The sequence below is a fragment of the Chiloscyllium plagiosum genome, chromosome 2, assembly GCF_004010195.1.
Source record: "Chiloscyllium plagiosum isolate BGI_BamShark_2017 chromosome 2, ASM401019v2, whole genome shotgun sequence".
NCBI lineage: Eukaryota > Metazoa > Chordata > Chondrichthyes > Orectolobiformes > Hemiscylliidae > Chiloscyllium > Chiloscyllium plagiosum.
In genome coordinates, this window is record NC_057711.1 from 76,348,601 (window position 1) to 76,367,720 (window position 19,120).

At 39.1% G+C, this 19,120-nt stretch overlaps 1 protein-coding gene across 5 annotated transcripts in view; it reads left to right on the plus strand.

Moving 5' to 3' along the window:
- pcsk5b (proprotein convertase subtilisin/kexin type 5b) overlaps positions 1 to 19,120 on the plus strand; it is a 363,949-nt gene that overhangs the window by 145,492 nt on the left and 199,337 nt on the right. For all 5 annotated transcript variants that reach the window (XM_043712341.1, XM_043712351.1, XM_043712379.1 and 2 more), the window contains exons 8-9: positions 2,563 to 2,775; positions 9,133 to 9,233. In XM_043712341.1, coding sequence (XP_043568276.1) covers positions 2,563 to 2,775; positions 9,133 to 9,233 — 314 coding nt within the window. The remainder of the gene's footprint in view (positions 1 to 2,562; positions 2,776 to 9,132; positions 9,234 to 19,120) is intronic.

Sequence of the window (19,120 nt, forward strand, 5' to 3'; positions counted from 1 at the left end):
ATGGCAAGCATACCAAACGCCGCCTATTCTATCCTATTTACCTGTGACTCCACTTTCAAGGAACTATGAACCTGTATTCTAAGATCTTTGTTCAGCAACACTCCCCAGCACTTTACCACTAAGTGTATAAGTCCTGCCCTGATTTGCCTTTCCAAAATGCCGCACCTCTCGTTTGTCAAAATTAAACTCAGCCTCGGCCCATTGGCCAATCGGGTCAAGATCCAGTTGTACTCTGAGGTAACTTTCTTTGCTGTCTCTTAATTTTAATTTGTTTATTAATTTTAAAATTTGTTTTCAAAATTGTATTACTTCTATTCCTAGCAATGCCACAGAATAGAAATATTTCAGTGGCACTAGTTAGCCATATGAGGCAAGGTGGCTGACGTGGGAATAGGCTGGAAGCAATGTCTCTATTAACTTGGCATGAAAGGGCCTGTCAGTGTGCCTGCTCTGCTGAAGGTATAGATTGCTATTTTGTTACAAGCTTCACTGATATACAAAAATTGTATTTCATAGGATGACAGCTGGCAGTGCCAGGGCAAAATAAAGCATTTCAACAGTGTGACAGGCGTAAACACTCTGCTGTCAGAAATAATAACAGACATGGAAATACTTGCACTCCTCTGGCATCACCAAGTCAGTATACCTTAAATTAGAGCCAATAACTCAACCACCTACTGTACTGGGTGTCACTTCCATTATTCACAAATCATTCCAATTGATTCAGTTGCCAAAGAGAACAGCTTCAGCATCATTGGATTAGGTACATTTGACCAAAGGCCAGACCTCATTTTTGTTTGGTTTTTTTATGCCTACAACCTCCAAAGCTTATTTACTATAAGAGTGATGGTAGACAAAAAGACTTCGAGGAATGGGAAAATCCTGCCAAGCTCCATCTACAAAGTGTTCATTCAGAAAGCTCAGTTTTCATCCATCTATCTGTCTTATGTGTATACTTATTTTTCAATGAACTTGTGACATTGATTTTTCTTTTAAGTTCTTGTTTAATTATTTTTCATTTTAACAGTGAAATTATATTGTAATTATGAATCATTTATAAATCCAAAAATCTACTTGAACAGTGACAATTAATTTTATAAATTTGCCTTATGACCCAAAATACAGTCTGCTGCAGATGCAGTGCCAGGATGAACATGACAGTAAATGATATCAATACATTTCATATCCATATGGCAAATGTTCATATATAATACTTTGCAAAAGACCAGCAATGATTTCTTTGTATCAGTTGGTTATGGCCTTTTATGAGCCTATTATAAAAGCTGGGATTTAATTCTCATGGGATTCATATTTCTCCTTTCCAATATGTTGCGCCGTCTTCTGTAAAATCAATCATTGTGGTGGTTGTTAAATTTTGGATTGTCACTGACAACGTGTTACTCCTCTGCTGCAAGATAAACCTTCTGCATAGCTCATTGTGGTATGAGACCCATCTGATACAGTTGCTGCTAAATTGTATTTCTGGTGTGGGTTGCTTGCTAGGTGTTGTAAAGGAAAACCACTTTATGGTCGAAAGGGAAGCAGCTCTTGCCTTAAACAAGATGTAGTTTGATGTAGATGACGGCAACTTGGTGTAGTTTATATTGGTATGTGAGACATTGTTGTTGAGACTGGAGGAGGTTTCAATTAGGTCCTATACCTTTTGAAATCCAAAGTTGTTGTTCTGCCGGAATCTATATGTAATGCATTCCACAGCACTAACCCTTTCAAACAATTGCATCCTTTAAGTGATGTTGATCTTTTAAGTGATCTAAAATCTGAAAATCCTGCAAACCTCATTAGATCAGGCAGCATTGTCACAGTCATACTGGACTAAAACTTTAATTCTTTCTCTCAACAGATGCTGCCAGACCTGTTGAGTTTCTACAGCACTTTGTATTTTTATTTCATGAAGTCAACAATTTTTTTCACAAGTCTACAGGATTGGAATATTCTTAGCACTTGGTCATAATGGCAGGGTGGGCATATGGCCTGCCGAGTGTACACCAAATCTCTAGGGAGTAATCCTATAGAGTGAATAATTTCCACTCCTATTCAAGGCTGTGGGATAATGTATTCCCTCAGTATTTAACTAGTTTTGTTCTGACACCATTCATAGTCTGTTCTTCCACTACCCTCCAAGGTAGTGACTTCCAGGTAATTATCAGATTTGACTTTTTTTTTAAAAAAACAGTTCTTCCATACTATCCACACTGCAATCTTTTGCCAAAACCTTATCTGTGAGCTGCAGTTCTTGTATCATCTAATGGAAACAGCTTTTCTATGTCTAACTGATTCAATCCTATCCTGTACACTTCTCACCAAGGTTCTTTTATTATTGAAGCTAAAATCAACTTAATTTTACATTGATGTTAGCTCTATTATTTTAAATGAGAAACGTAAAAAAACCAAGAATTTTTTGCAAAGATAATTTTCATCTTAAATGCATGAACAGAAGTGAAAGGTTGCTAGAAGAAGAATGTAGTCCTCTTTGTTCCACCATTGATTTCTTGATAACTTGGTCTAAAAAAGTAATTTGTGACAATGTTCTTATCTTGACAGGGCCGTGGAGGTTTGGGCTCCATCTACGTGTGGGCATCTGGTAATGGCGGCCGGAGCCGAGATCACTGTTCCTGCGATGGTTATACCAATAGCATCTATACAATCTCTATTAGTAGTACAGCTGAGAGTGGGAAGAAGCCTTGGTACTTGGAGGAATGCTCATCAACCCTTGCTACTACTTATAGCAGTGGAGAGTCTTATGATCGAAAAATAGTAAGTTTCTTTCTCTCCAACTCTTCCCTGAGCGCATCCTATTTCCATTTTCCAAATCTGTTCATTTGAAAGTTTAGATGTAGATTTGAAGATTGACCCACACTGTCGTAAGTAGTCTTGTGTTAGTTGTAATTTCTGCAGAATAAGATGCACCCAAGATTAGATTAGATTACTTACAGTGTGGAAACAGCCCTTCGGCCCAACAAGTCCACACCGACCTGCCGAAGCACACCCATCCATACCCCTCCATTTACCCCTAACACCACAGGCAATTTAGCATGGCCAATTCACCTAACCTGCACATTTTTGGACTGTGGGAGGAAACCGGAGCACCCGGAGGAAACCCACGCAGACACAGGGAGCATGTGCAAACTCCACACAATCAGTCGCCTGAGGCGGGAATTGAACCCGGGTCTCTGGCACTGTGAGGCGGCAGTGCTAACCACTGTGTCACAGTGCCGCCCACATGTGGGGTATATTTTAGCTATAAAACAATTGACTAAATATATTGGCTGGCCACCTGATATTATCAGAAGGAAGCACAATCTATTTTGAGGATTGGGCTTCATTATCAATCTGACAACAAGCAATAGGCACAAAGAATGGTGACCCAATGCAGTTAAGTGCATGATCCTGCATAGCAATTGAAAGATCAGAGGTGAACTTAGCGAACAGTACTCCTCTAAAGTTTGAAAAAACACACAACACGAGGTTATAGCCCAACAGGTTTATTTGGAAGTCCAAGCTTTTGGAGTACTGCTCCTTCATCAGGTAGCTAGTGGGGCAGAAAGCTTGTACTTCCAAATAAACCTGTTGGACTATAACCTGGTGTGGTGTGATTTTTAACTTTTGTCCACCCCAATCTAAGACAGACACCACCTCATCATATCTAAATGTGGCTCTTAATCAATCCTGATGTTCATCACTCTATCATTGTTCACTTGTTTTCACCTGCCTTCAGGCCCCAAGTTCTGGAATTTACTTCCTAATCCTCTTTGTTTCTTTACCATTATTTTTCCCCTTTCAGGCATTCTTTAAATCTTGCCTTTTTGAGGTTTTTGATCACCTCCCTAATTGACTTGTATGGTGCAGTATCAAACCTTTGCTTTGCGTTGCCTCTGTCAAGTGCATTTGGACAGATGCCTTATCATATGAAAGGCAATATAGTTATAGAGTCATAGAATCATACAGCAAGGAAACAGGTCCTTCAGTCCAACTTATCCAATGCAGCTATGTTTCCCAAACTAAACTAGTCCCATTTGCTTCTGTTTGGCCCATATCCCAATAAACCTGTCCTATTCACGTACCTGCCCAAATGTCTTTTAAATGTGGTCGATGCAGGTTCGGTTACAATTTCCTCTGACAGTTCATTCCACATACGCACCATCCGATGCGTAAAACAGTTACTGTTCAGGTCCCCTTTAAATCTTTCTCTCTTCCATGTTAAAAATATACCATGTGATTTTGAACTCTCTTATCCGAGGGAAAAGCCCTTGGCTATTCGCCTTTATCTATGCCCCTCCTGATTTTATAAACTTCTACAAGTTCACCCCCTGAACCTTCTATGCTTCAGTGAGAGAGACTCCCAGCCTATCCAGCCTCTCCTTTATAACTCAACCCCTCCAGTCCAAGCAACATCCTGCTCAATCTTTTGTGAACCCTCTCCAATTTAATAATGTCCTTTCTGTAGCAGACCTCTGTTGAAGTCTGATGAAACTATATCACGGGAAAAGAATTATTTCAATATTTCTTTATGCCCCATCTGTGTCTCAAAAGTGCTCTGCGCAATAAGTTAATTTAAAGGAGATGAATGATGTAGGTGATTGCGATGGTACTGAGAGGCCTTTCTGCCCTTTGGAATAGTGTTGGCTTTTTGCAAGATAAACTCAACTAGTCTCACTGCTCCTCTCCTTGTAGCACTGCAAATTTTACTACTTCAGGTGCTTAACCAATTCCCTTTTGAAAGCAGTAACAATTTCCAAACAATGATGCAAGAGCAAAGCATTCAGTATTGGCAGTAACAATAGGGGATATGAAATTTGATATTTACCAAGGTTCAAAATCATTCCAAAATGACCAAGATTTATAGATCCCTTTGTGCAAGGATACATGAGAAGAATTCCTAATTAAGTTGGAAAAGTTGCATCTTGTATCAGGACAAAACTACACAGCTTAATAGTTGAGCCCAGAACCAACTCTCAAGTGTGTTTGCTAAGTTGTTTCGAATTGTTTCTGTGAAATAATTTTTCTTTTTCCTTTAGTCAGTTATCTCAAAATGACATTAATTTCTCACTTGTATACAGTCCTGATATCCGATATTGCCCTTCAGTATCTAACTCGACTGAGATAATGTTGATGTGTGAGGTTTGCACAGAATGTCCGGTTTCTAACCCCATAACACTATCCTGAAGTCTCCATAAATTGGAGAGTAATCTCTTATAGACTTCCTCGGGATAGAAATCAAAGTATTTTTTAAAAAAAGTTACTTTCTTTCATTTTCTTTGAACACTTGTGCTTTAATGATAATAATGATCACAATGAGGGGAAAATGGCTATTTTATGGGACAACATTCAAAATCAGCCTGGCCAACTTTCAACCCCTGACTCGAGTGAAGAAGCTAACCATATGGCCTTTACCTCATACCTTGGCAGGAATAGACTAACCCAGCATGACTGGAAAATCAAAATTGTGTTCTTCATCTCGGGGGTTGGTTATTTGATGCTTTTACTCATTGAGCTACCAGGCGGCCTTCAATGGGGACCATTTTAAAGTTGTTATAACTACTCCATGTGTTTATTTTAACCTTTCCCCAAGTGTACACAATTGTACCTATTTTGGACTCTTACTACCCTAGCAGATTACTTGGCAGGTCTGAATAGGGACTATTTTGAAGAATCCCAGACTAATAAACTTGGTCTGCATATGCTGGCTGTATTGGAACATTTCTGTTGTGGTTATTAGAGCTGATCTCAGTAGGAACAATGCTTGGACATTGAGTTGATGATTCAGTAAAAGCTCATTTGGAGCAATGAAGCCCAATAGCGCACACATGCTGTGAGATTTTCCTTTAGGAAATTTAGTCTGTGGAACACAGGTTAAATTGCACTTGTTCCTCTTGTCAGACAGGTTTACAAACATTTGTGCAAAAAAGCAGTGACCATAATTATTTGAATAACTTCTATTCAAGTGTTTGCACTATTCAAGGCCCTTTGTCTGGGCTTTGCCATGTAATTCAAACTACTTATAACTGACTGATCATGCAACTTAAATTCTTCCATAAATCTTGCGTTCTGCAGGTTCTGCCTTCATGAAAGTGCTTAGCTATTATTACCCCTTTTACTTTCCTCCTCCTCCACATTCTTGTTATCTTATCTCTTCTAAATGTATTGATACCTTACTGGATATACTTCTTCTAGTACCTCATCAGATGGCCATTACTATTGTTTGAAATGTTTGTACTATTAGGAACCAATGCTTTGACTAATGATTTTATTACTTGATCCAGGAGTGCTGGAGTCAATTAAAGTATCAATGCTGCTACTCCAGGTGAGGTAACTAACTCAGCAAAGGATTAGCGATTGAATGGGCCATCTTGTGGCACAGAGGTAGAATCCCTATTCCTGAACCAGGAGATCCAGGTTCAAGTCCAACTACTCCACAGGTCTAATAACATCTCTGAACAGTATGATTAGGAAAATAGGTTAGAGATTGGATGGGGAATCTTGCAATATAATGGTAGTGGCCACACCTCTGAGCCAGAAATGCTTGGGTTCAAGTCCCATCTGCTCCAGAGGTATGTCATAACATGTCTGACAGGTTGACTTAAATGACCTAAAACTAGGAATGGGGCTAGAGTTTGAGATGGTAATTTAACTGTTTAAAAAAATATAGAGATTGGATATAGCATTTCCCTAGTGTAATTACTTTACTTTATATCTAGGACATGAGAAACAGTCAGCAACAAATGTTTGACATGGTACCTACTCTGTGCAGCTAGGATTGTAATGTGAACAAGGCAGTAATACTAACACAAAAGGTTGGGTTGGGGTTGGCACTTGGAGGGAATGATGTTCTTTTTTTTCTCAAAAATATTGTGCTGACTTAGTCACTTGTAGAAATCAAAATTGAACCTTTTGATGACAGTTATACAGGGCAGTTAAGACATGTAAAGAAAAAAAAACATGCTAACGTACAGGTCAGGTGTACACCAGCATCAGACACTAACAAACATCCTATTTACCAGCAGAGTAACAAAGGGCTATGAACCTTTTATGATTCTATCTTCTGTTTTTATTTTTATCACCTTTTTAAATAACCGCTCCTCCTGAATTATTGCTTTGCGGTTGATATATTCAATTCAGGGATTGAATGCTATTCACCTCCATGAACTTGCATCACGTTAAAAACATAGAGATGCACAAGTTGAGGTGCCAATCTTCCATTGTATTAAGTTATGTTAATTCAGCAGGTTGTGTAGAACAGAAAGAAACTATTTGGTTCTCGACGACTGCACCTGACTTTTGAAAGAGCTATGCAATTAATTCAACACACCTTCTCTTCCCCATCGTTAAATCTGAAATCTGTTCTGTGGTTACCAAACCTGCTTACTAATGGAAACTGTTACCAACCACATCCCACACACCTTGCTCACCCCTCCCTCAATCCCACCACTCCTCCCCCATCACCACCACTCCTCCCCCATCACCACCTATGTAATCAAGATTTTTCAATATTTTGAATATCTCTACTAAATCTCCTCAAAACCTGGTTTGCTACAAGGAGAACAATTCATGTTTTTCCACATACCAGAAATGTGGGATTTATGTTGCCATTCCAGTTAATCTCCTGCGCACCCTTTTTTAAATGTTGAGATGCTGATTCATACAGTTTTCTAAATTTTTATCAACTGAAGAGGGAATTCACCACTTGACTTCAACTTGAGTAATACCTCTGTCAAAAGTTTTGTTTCCTGCAGCATTCCCTGTAAAGTTAAGATTTTGTCATGTTAAAGCCTTTTTCAGTTTTGTCATACAATATCTGCCTTCAAGCCACGTGAGGAAAAACTAAAAACAAAATTTAGCATTCCAAAACTGGCTATCTGTAAACCTATTAGCAGAACAATTAGGTGTCAACATAACCTGTAACTGCAGGCCTGATCCCACAATCATTCATTGCTGGGAAACCAATACTGATTCAATGGAGTGTATTGTCTTAAAAGGCAGTACTGCTAAGTGACACTATTTGACGGAATAGCTTTTGTCTTAAATACCAAATTCAGCAGGCTATAGACAGAGCTAAGCAATTGGTTCATTAAACTCTCCTAGTGGAGTCCATATCCATCAATCCTCCTTTGTACATAGTGCATCAAAGTTTACCATCAACAGATGGCAAATCGTCACAGCTTCATTATTAAGAAGGGCAAGTGTCGCAGAATCATAGGAAGAATATTAAACGTAATAGGGTTGCTAAGTTACACATCATTGTAACTTGGCCATTTATTAGCGTTACACACACATCCTGAATTCCTTAGCGAGCTCCAATAGAGAAGCACCATTGTCATAAGAAATCTCAGTGAACAAGGAAAAGAGCCACCAATGCCACCTCAGCAAATTTGCATAACCTTTTGATGCCGTTTTAATAGCGTCAAAAAAAATCTGTTATAAAAGCTGTATGATGTTTAATCAGTCTTTGTGCTTTGAATAGTTAATCTGAAAATTAAGATATAATCAGTTTGTTATTGTTCATGTCAGCCTAAAATGCAGAGTCAGCAATTAATCTAGTTAGAACACAACTGTATTTGTAGAGAGGGAATTAGTTTAGCTCAGTTGACTTGATTGTCGGTTTGCAGAGCAGTGTGATACCAACAGCATGGATTCAATCCCCCATTAAGTTTTGTACAGTGACATTTGTGGTTACTGTAATGTTTAAATTATATATTTGTTTTATTTCTTCATTTTGCACTCCTTTGAGCACAAGCATGTTGTTAATACTAATAGAAAATTTTTATGCCTCCATCAATTTCCCCCTTTAGTGGTTTAAAAAAAAATTCCATAACTCTGCTTTTTTTCCAATATTCCTTCCCTGCAGGAGCCATGTTACAACCAGTGAAATTAGGAAGAGGGCAGTGTATGGAACTCCATACCCTACCTCTCTTGCGCTGTGTTGTTTGATCACCTGAAATTGTGCATAGTTTTCAAATTGATAGTTTACTTTAGGCTATGTCAAAAATACCAAATTTGTTTACACCCTACTGGATGAGAATTATTATTTAAATTACTGCAGCTATAGATTTATTTGGTGTAGAAAATGTAACAGGGAATTGTTTCATTAAATTATTTTGGACAATTTTTTTTCAGATCACAACTGACCTCAGGCAGCGATGTACAGATAGTCACACTGGAACATCTGCTTCGGCACCAATGGCTGCTGGGATTATTGCACTGGCACTGGAAGCAAAGTAAGCTCCAGTTCATTTCAAGACCACTTCTGTTAAATGGTTCCTCTGTGAATTTAATGAAAGCTGACAAGCTCAACTGAATTAACTTAATTAGATAAATTTTAAACACCTTCATCTTAATCATTTTCACAAGAACTCTTTTGGCATGCCTAAGATATTTTCAAGCTACTATATTTATGCTGTGAGCTGTGATGAGTGGAATTGGCTGAGTACATGGATATATTTGATTTAATTGAGAGGCTACTCCACCCAAGAAAATTAGACCACTGCTGAAGATCAACGCCATAAGAGAGACAGGGTTTCACAATTATTTTAGGTTTTGCTGTTGAAGAACGCTACAAGGAACCTGATGTATGTACTAATGATTATTTTTGCTTTTGTGCATTTACCAAGCAAGACCTGTGTAGTTATTTGTTCAACTGGGCGTCTAGCCAAACCAACAGGTAAATAGAGCCAAATTTCTCAAATAGACTCATACAGTTAGTTAATTCTCTCTTCACTAAAAGCTGCTGTATTCAAAAAGCATTGGATTTATCAAGTTTACTTCAGACTGTTTTTAAAAAAATGTTTTAATCTTATTTAAAGTGTCTTTATGAAAGAGTTTCCACATGAAGTATTGGGGTCATGGAAGAATTTGGCAGTGTGGGGCTATCTGCTGAATTGTTTAAAGCCTTTCTTTGACCTGGGTTGTCATGCACTTTGAATTGGGGGAAAAAATGCTGATTTAATCACTGCTTGAACTCTAGCTGGCACATGAGAAAAGCAAATGTGTTCTGAGATGGACTATTGGCAGGTGAATTGTTTGTGCATGAATCCAGTACAGATTATGTAACGGTTGTAATAGCACTGTAATTTATGCAGGCATGCTTTTCTGAATCCAAAAGATCATAGTGTGACATCACCTTTCCCAGCTGAAATATGATGTTAATTTTCTCTTGTGTTTCTTGGCTAGACTTTTTTTTTAAAAGCTCCACTCTCTTCCCACCCTACCATTTTGTTTTAAAGTTTATTTCTGAAGTTGCTTGATGAAGGGTTTATTATCCTCTGCATGCCCAATTAACCATTGCCATGCAATCTACTTCTACTGATTTGTATTGAAAAAGTGCTTTTTCTCCTGTTTGATTTGCTCTAATAAATGCAGCAATTATCCTTCCCATTTCCAGAGGACTCTGCTATAAAGACTTTTGTTTGGAAGATCAGTTTTTCTGTTTATAATCACAGAATGATAAAACAAAATTGCAGCATTACGAGGCCACTTGGACTGTCATCTCTATGCTGGCTGATGAATAGCCATCCAATCTAATTCTACTTGCCAGCTCTGTAGCCTTGAAGGTTACAGCACATGGTGTATACTCAAATATTTGTTTAAGATTTCCAGTAGTCTTTCACGCAGAGTTCTGGTTTGCCACTGTCCTCTGGATGAAGAAATTTCTCCTCAAGTCATCTCTGAACTTAATGACTCTTCTGTTAAATCTGTGCCTCATGGTGATCGATTCCCAAAGCATGGGGAGTAGGGCCTTCCTTGCCATTCTGTCTAGACTGTTCATAATTTTACGCACTTCAGTTAGCTCTTCTTTTGTCCTCCTCTATTCTAATGAAGAAAGCATGATCCTATAAATAATCTTTCCTTGTTAACTAAAATTCTCCAGTTCAGTTAACAGTTTTGTAAATTTTTTCTGTGCCCTCAATGTAATCATGAATTTCCTGTTGTGCATTTACATGAATTGAATGCAGTACTCCAGCTGTAGCCTGACCACTGTTTCATACAATTCCAAAATAACCTCCCAGCTTTCATATTCTGTGCCTCAATTAATAAAATCAAATATCCTGTGTACCTTTTTGACAACTTTATGTTCCTGTCCAGCACACTTTCAGGGATGTATGGACATGTGCCCTGAAGTTCCTCTATACTTTTCATGATCCAACCTGCCTTGTTAGCTTCCCTTCATTATGTTACCCCTCACCTTTTTTACATGCAGTTGCAAGCACTTATTTGTAATGCCATATGTTTGTTCAGCATGATTGCTTGATAGTAGTCATTTTTAATCATATTTTCATATAAAGAAATGATTTCAAACCAAACTTATGGACTCAACAACAGTCCAGTTGTATTACCGAAGACTTTTGTGCTGGGCTCACTATTGTTTGTCATTTGTATAAACGATTTGGATGAGAATATAGGAGGCATGGTTTGTTAGTTAGTGATGCCACTGAAATTGTTGGTGTAGTGGACAGCGAAGAAAGTGATCTCGTACAATGAGATTTTGAGAGGCTGGATCAGTGGGCCAAGGAGTGGCAGGTAGTGTTTACTTTAGATAAGTGAGCAGTGTTGCATTTTGGTAAGACCAATCAGGGCAGGACTTACACAGTTAAAGATAGAGCCCTAGGAGTGTTGTCAAACAGAGACCTAGGGGTACAGGTACATAGTTTGTTGAAAGTGGCATCACGGGTAGACAAGGTGGTGAAGGAAGCATTCTGCACATTTGCCTTCATCGGTAGAACATTGAGTGTAGGAATTGGAACATTACATTACGGCTGTACAAGATATTGGTGAGACCACACTTGGAATACTGCATACAATTCTGGTTGGCTTGCTATAGGAAGAATGTTATTAAACTGGAAAGGGTACAAATGATATACAGGGATGTTACTGAGACTGGATGGTTTGAGTTAGAGAGGCTGGGATTTTTTCCTCTGAGTTGTAGGATGCTGAGGTTTATAAAATCAAAAGGGACATAGACAAGGTGAAGAGCCAAAGTCTCTCGCCTAGCGTAGGGGAATCCAAAACTAGAGGGCTTACATTTAAGGTGAGAGGGGAAAGATTTAAAAGGGACCTGGGGGCAACTTGTTCACACAGAAGGTGATACATATATTGTATAAACAGCCAGTAGAAGGGGTAGAGGTGAGTACAATTACAACATTTAAAAAGATATTGGACAAGTACAAGAATGGGGAATATTTAAAGGGATATGAGGCAAACATAGGCAAATAGGAATAGTTCAGTTTAGGAAACCTGGTCAATGTGGATGAGTTGGACGGAAGGGTCTGTTTCTGTGCTGAGACACTCACTCTCTCTATAAGTAGCTGCAGCACTAAATAAGATGATCCAATCCAGCTATACAACGCAAGCATTCACTCGGCAATTTGAAAATTGCTCAGGTATAGCCTGTCCACAAAAAAGGCAGAATAAATTTAACTTGACCTATTGCTTTCCCATCAGTCTGTCCTCAATCATCAAAGTGCTAGAAGGTGCTATCAACAGTGGCATCAAATGGGCCCTGCTCACCAGTAATTTGTTCATTGATGTTTAGGTTGGGCTCCAGCAGGACCACTCAGTTGGACACTTCATTAAAGTCTTGGTCCAAATGTGAAAGGAGGCGAAGGACGGATGCAATAGTGGGACCAAGAGGTGCAGTGTCTGCGGTGCTAAGCACTTAGTTGCAGCAGTCACATAATTACTGTGACTACAAGGGTAGAATCGAGGCTGGAAAGTTTATGACAAATAACTCTAAAGCCTGTCTAATATGGGCACATTAGAAGTTGGGAGTGTGATGGAATACTTCATAGATATCTGGATGTGTGCAGCTCCACCAAACCTTGAGGCTTAACGTCACCCAGGACAAAACAAAGCACTTAATATCTTAGAAATTCACTCTTTCCACCCTGGTCCACATTGACAGCATTGTGTTCCACCCATAAGATGCACTGTTGCAGCTTGTTCATGTTTATTTTCGACAAAGCTATACTTCTGAACCGAGCAAGCTAATAGTTTCATCAATACGCCTTCACTCCAATTTTCCCTATAGGTCATGGACCATCTTGACAATGGAATATAATGGTGTTTCTTCTCTGTCACTGGATCACAATCCTGGAACAGATCTAACAGCAGTGTGGGTCAATCCTACATCACCCAACCTGCAGCAATTCCAAATGGTAGCTTATCACCATCTCTCTGTGCCCCTAAGATTAGATTAGATTAGATTAGATTCCCTACAGTGTGGAAACAGGCCCTTCGGCCCAACAAGTCCACACCGACCCGCCGAAGCGTAACCCACCCAGACCCATTCTCCTACTATTACCCCTTCACCTAACACTACGGGCAATTTGGTGTGGCCAATTCACCTGACCTGCACATTTTTGGATTGTGGGAGGAAACCGGAGCACCTGGAGGAAACCCACGCAGACACTGGGAGAATGTGCAAACTCCACACAGAGAGTCGCCTGAGGCGGGAATTGAACCCAGGTCTCTGGCGCTGCGAGGCAGCAGTGCTAACCACTGTGCCACCGTGCTGCCCACAAAGATGAATATTTAAAACCTAAATCCCATTCACATTTCAATTCTGTACTGAATGAGCTACGTTATCTCCCAAATGATCAATGCTTTTTTGAAACCAAAATAAATTAGGTTGCTTTCTGCTTCCCATCTTTGTAACATCCTCAAGCCCATTCACCCTCCAATATGTGTAACCTCCAATTCTAGCTCCTTGGAATTCCAGGTTTTTATAACTTTTCACTGGTAGCTGTGATTTCAATTGCTTGCAGCATAAACTATGGAATTCCCTTTCTAAACCTCTCCAATGCTCTACCTCTCCTCATTTGGTCTCTTTGACTAAACCTTTGATCATTTGTACTAATGCATCCTTCTGTGTCTCAGTATCAAATTCTGTTTAATAATATCTGCATGAAATGCTATGCAACAGTTCGTGCACCTAAAAATTGATGTTTGCAGCTTTGTTATTGTAGTAAAAATGTCCTTTTCATCAGTACTAAATATTTTTCCTTTGAATTATATTGCTAGAATCAAATGTGAGGCAGTGAAAAGGATTGCAAAGCTTATAATTCAAAATATTTTACTTTTGTCCAGCTCAAAGTTTGCTTCTTTGTTTAATATTGATGGCTAACTATTTTGTTATTGGGCTTGTCTTAAATACATTCTGTTCGTGGGAATGCAAACAATATATGTAGTCATAAATTAGATAGGCTGCAAAATTTTACAATAACCTTTGACATTTCTTAGACTGAGGCAAGGTCAGAGTAAATCGAACTTTTCTTTTTGAAAATATATTCCTTGTCATCTTGCTTCAACTTTACTTTATGGTGCTTCTTAGAGGACTTCTAATCCACCATCAGCTTTTAGTCAGCAAAATACCCCTCAGACAAGAGATTTAGTCTATTTTTTCCTTAAAATTATTAGTTGTCCAGCCAAAGAGACAGATTCTTTTGAGTTAACAGAATTCTATTTGGAATCTAATTAGTGAAAATAAATCTATCTTATACATATTCGTGATATATTAAAAAAAATAGTTATTACATTATCATGGTATTTTACTGTTTTGCTGTCTGTCTTGTGCAAGTGAAGTTGCTTGGTTCAAAGCCAATATTTCAATTTGGCAAGAGCACCTGGTTCACCATTCAAGAGAGGAATAGAATTTGTTGGCATGTGACGTATTACAATAGCACTATAGAAAGGAAAGATTCTTTATTGCAAACCCTGGATCTCACTACAGTAATCTAAAACTTTGCAGTTTAGTAAGGTTACATTCCCCCACCCGTTAAACCTTAGAATCAAATCGTACAAGCTACTTTGACCTCCTAACACCAGGGCATGTATTGACATCATATAATATGAATGCCAGTGTATTGTATCTGCTTTTACCACCTACCCTAGCAGCATGTTCCAAGCACTTACCACACTTTGGGTGGGAAGGGGGAACTTGCCCCTCGCATTTCCTTTTAAACTTTCCCCCATTCCTTAAATCTGTCCTGTAATACTTGCATTTCTACCATGGGAAAAACATTCTGACTATCCATGCATCAGCTTCCATCATTCAAGTGAAAGCAAACCAAGTTTGTTCGATCTCTGCTCACAGCTAATACCCTCCAAATGAGGCAACATCCTGGTAAACCTTTTCTGTACCCTCTCCAAAGCCTCCACATTCGTTTGGTAGTGTAGCAACCGAAACTGTACACAATATTCCAAATATAGCCTAACTAAAGTTTTGTACAGCTACAATATGACTTGACAATTTTTATGCTCTGTTCCCTGACCAATGAAGGCAAGCATGCCATAGGCGATCTAGACCACCTTACCCACTTGGGTTGCTGCTTTCAGAGAACTGTGTTTATCTGTACATCTAGATCTCTCTATACGTTAATGCTTCTAAGGGCTCTGCCATTTACTACATACTTCCCTCCTGCATTAGACCTTCCAAAATCCATCATCTCATGTTTTTCTGTATTAAATTCCATCTGCCATTTCTTGAACCAATTCTCCATTCTATCTATATCCTGCTGTATCCATTGGCAATCCTTCCCTCTACCAGTAGCTCCCCCAGTCTTTGTGCAAACCTACTAATCAGACCACCTCCATTCTCCTCCAAATCATTTGTATTATCTTACAGACAGCAGGGATCCTAGCATTGATCCCAGTGGAACACCACTAGTCACAAATCTTCAGGGAGCAAAACCACCTTCCATGCTACTCTGTTTCCTATGACCAAACCAGTTCTTTTTTTCCATCTTTCCAGATCACTCTGGATGCCATGTGGGGCCTTCATCTTCTGAATCAGCCTGCCATGAAGGACCTTCACAAAGATCTTGCTTAAGTTGATGTAGTGAAAATCCACCACCCTGCCCTCAACAATCATCTTTGTCACTACCTCACAAAACTCTATCAAGTTTGAGACATCATTTCCTTCTCCTAAAACCAGGCTGTCTGTTGCTAATGCGTACATATTTTTCCAAATGTGAGTAAACCCTGTCCATAAAAATCTTCTCCAGTAATTTCCCGACCAGTGATAAAAGGCTGACTGGCCTATAATTTCCAGATTATCCCTATTGCCCTTCTTGAGCATTGCCTATTCTCCACTCCTCTGGGACCTCTCCTTGACTAAAGAGGATACAAAGATTTCATAGAATGCCCAAGCAATTTTCTCCCTCGCTTTCCTCAGTATCTATGCTCTTATCCTTCTAGATAAAAGTCGTCATGGATTTAGAGGGTGCTATCTAAGGAACATTGAATTTTTGCAGTGTGTTTGTAAATAATATGTTGCTCCTACTGAACATCAATGTTGGAAGGAATGAATGTTTTTGGAAGTGGTGCCAACCAAGCCTAGATGGTCAAATGTAGAAACATGGAAAATAGGAGCAGGCCATGTAAGTCAATTGCCTCTTGAGCTTGCTGTGCCATTCAATATGGTAATGGCTAATCATTGTTGGAATAACATTTGTGAAGATATGAAACAAAAATTATAGTGCAAGGACTAGGGGACTTGCTTGATTTATTATGTGTGATGCACTTGCATGTTATACAGTGTAAGATAAAGATCAGATGTCAGTGCTTTGCACTTGCAATTCATTTGTATATTTGCACTCATCTACAAAGTTTTGCATTTGTACTCTCTCTAGCTCAGTTTTCAATGTGAAGGGTCTTATTTGCCTTTTTAAACAGGCTCATTTTTTTCCCCTGACATCATCAAAAAATTTTGTGTGAGAACAACAGTGTAATCTCTTGCTTCATTCTTTGTCAGGTTGTTGTGGACTGTCCATTATCAATTATTAGGTAGCTTTAGAATAATAATTAGATGATAAAACATGGATTCTCTGGCAACCCTGAGGAGGGAATGGTATTTATTCCAAGTTTAGTGCCCTCCCATGTTAATTATTGTACATTGGGGCACAATCAAAAGAATAAGAGTATACCTTTCCAGTTTCTTGAGCCTGTTGGTGTAATCAACAGTTAGAGATCTTACAAATGAATTTAATGAAGTGCAACAGTGGAGACCAGTGACTTGGGATATGTCTATATATTGCTGACTCCATAATTATTTTTGTATTTGGCCTTTCTAGTGTTTTGTTCTTGGGCAAATTGTTTACTTAGCTCATGTGCACATTATTTTGTGAAAATTGCTCTCCTCATCCAGATGGTAAAATTGTGAACTCATTTCAGTTATCTAAAATTTAGCTAATAGGATGAGATTAGTCATGTACAGGTTCCCCTAATACATGATTCTGCTCAGAGGGCAGCATTTACAGAACCAACAGATGTATAAATGTATTGTGAGGAGCTAGTGTCTTTTTATATAAGACTCTAGCAATGACAAGATTGGTGAAGAGCTTGATGCTGTGACATTTTCACAGGATGCGCTCATGCAGAACATGACCTTTTTTTATTCTGACTGTGTCCTAGGAAACTGTTTTCCTCCTAGGGGCTGTATTTGACCATTCAGTGCTAACTCTTGGTGTTGTAAACTGTTTCAATGCAGCTGTTCACATCTAAATACAGCTGGAAACACACAAGACCCCTATCTAACATGATTTTGTTTAAAAAGGACTTGTTTGTTTACATGAATTCAGCATGTCCACTGGTGTTTCTTAGCAACCAGAACTGCAACTTCCTATTACAGCCACTAGGAAGAATAACAAAGATAGAGAGAAGCAAGTGAAAGTGAATTAATGATTTGAAAGATTTTAAACCAATGTGTTTCAACTCCATAGTAGTCTGATCCAGTTAAATGTTTAATAATTGTAATTCACTTTTTAATACAGCCCGTGAAAGACTTGCATTCCAACAATTTCATTCCCATTGTTGTACTTTGAAATGCATTCCTTGTGCATTTCAAATCCATTGTTTCCCTTTATATGTGCAGATCATCAAATAATAATAGGAAATGAGCCCCAGTCCAGCCTATTCCAGCAGTTTGCTTTACACCCACCCATTTTATTTAAGAAAGAAAAGTATATGCATGTACTCTATTAAATGAAAAATATTGGGAGAACTTATTGATGTATGGATTTCTTTTACTAGTATGAAACACTGAATCAAATCAGCTTGAGACTGTGGTTGTCTGGCTCATTTGATATCCAATACTAAACATAACAAGGTTCCTTCTAGACTTACGTATTTCAGTTAAAAATAAATATTTGTCCTCTTTGACTTTACTTTATTTAAAATACATGTTATAATATGTGTTTTAGTAATCTGAATTGGAAAATAAAACATGGATTAGTTTGGATTAGATTAGATTCCCTACAGTGTGGAAACAGGCCCTTCGGCCCAACCAGTCCACACTGACCCTCCCAAGAGTAATCCACCCAGACCTGTTTCCCTCTGTCTAATGCACCTAGCACTATGGGCAATTTAGCATGGCCGATTCACCTAACCTGCACATCTTTGGACTGTGGGAGGAAACCGGAGCACCTGGAGGAAACCCACACAGACATTCGCCTGAGACTGGAACCGAACCTGGGACCCTGCTACTATGAGGCAGCAGTTCTAACCACTGAGCCGGTCCTTTTTAAGGGAATCTCTACAGTGTGGAAAGAGGCCCTTCAGCCCAACAAGACCACACTGACCCTCGGAAGAGTAACCCACCCAGATCCATTCCCCTAGATTTACCACTGACTAATGCACCTAACCTACACATTCCTGAACACTATGGGCAATTTAGCATGGCCAATTCACCTAACCTGCCCATCTTTGGATTGTGGGAGGAAACCCACGCAGACACGGTCAGGTGAATTGGCCATACTAAATTTCCCGTAGTGTTAGGTAAGGGGTAAATATAGGGGTATGGGTGGGTTACGCTTCGGCGGGTCGGTGTGGACTTGTTGGGCCGAAGGGCCTGTTTCCACACTGTAATGTAACCTAATCTAATGTGCAAACTCCACACGGACAGTTGCCTGAGGATGGAATCAAACCCAGGTCCCTGGCGTTGAGGCAGCAGTGCTAACCACTGAGTCACCGTGCCACCCCCTTCTGCCAATTCTGAGGAGAGAGTGGTATTTATTCCTACTTTAGTGCCCTCACGTTAATTATTGGCATTTAACTCTTATTTAGAACTAACTTGGATCATGAGTTCTGTCTGCTGAATTCAAGTTAGCTAATT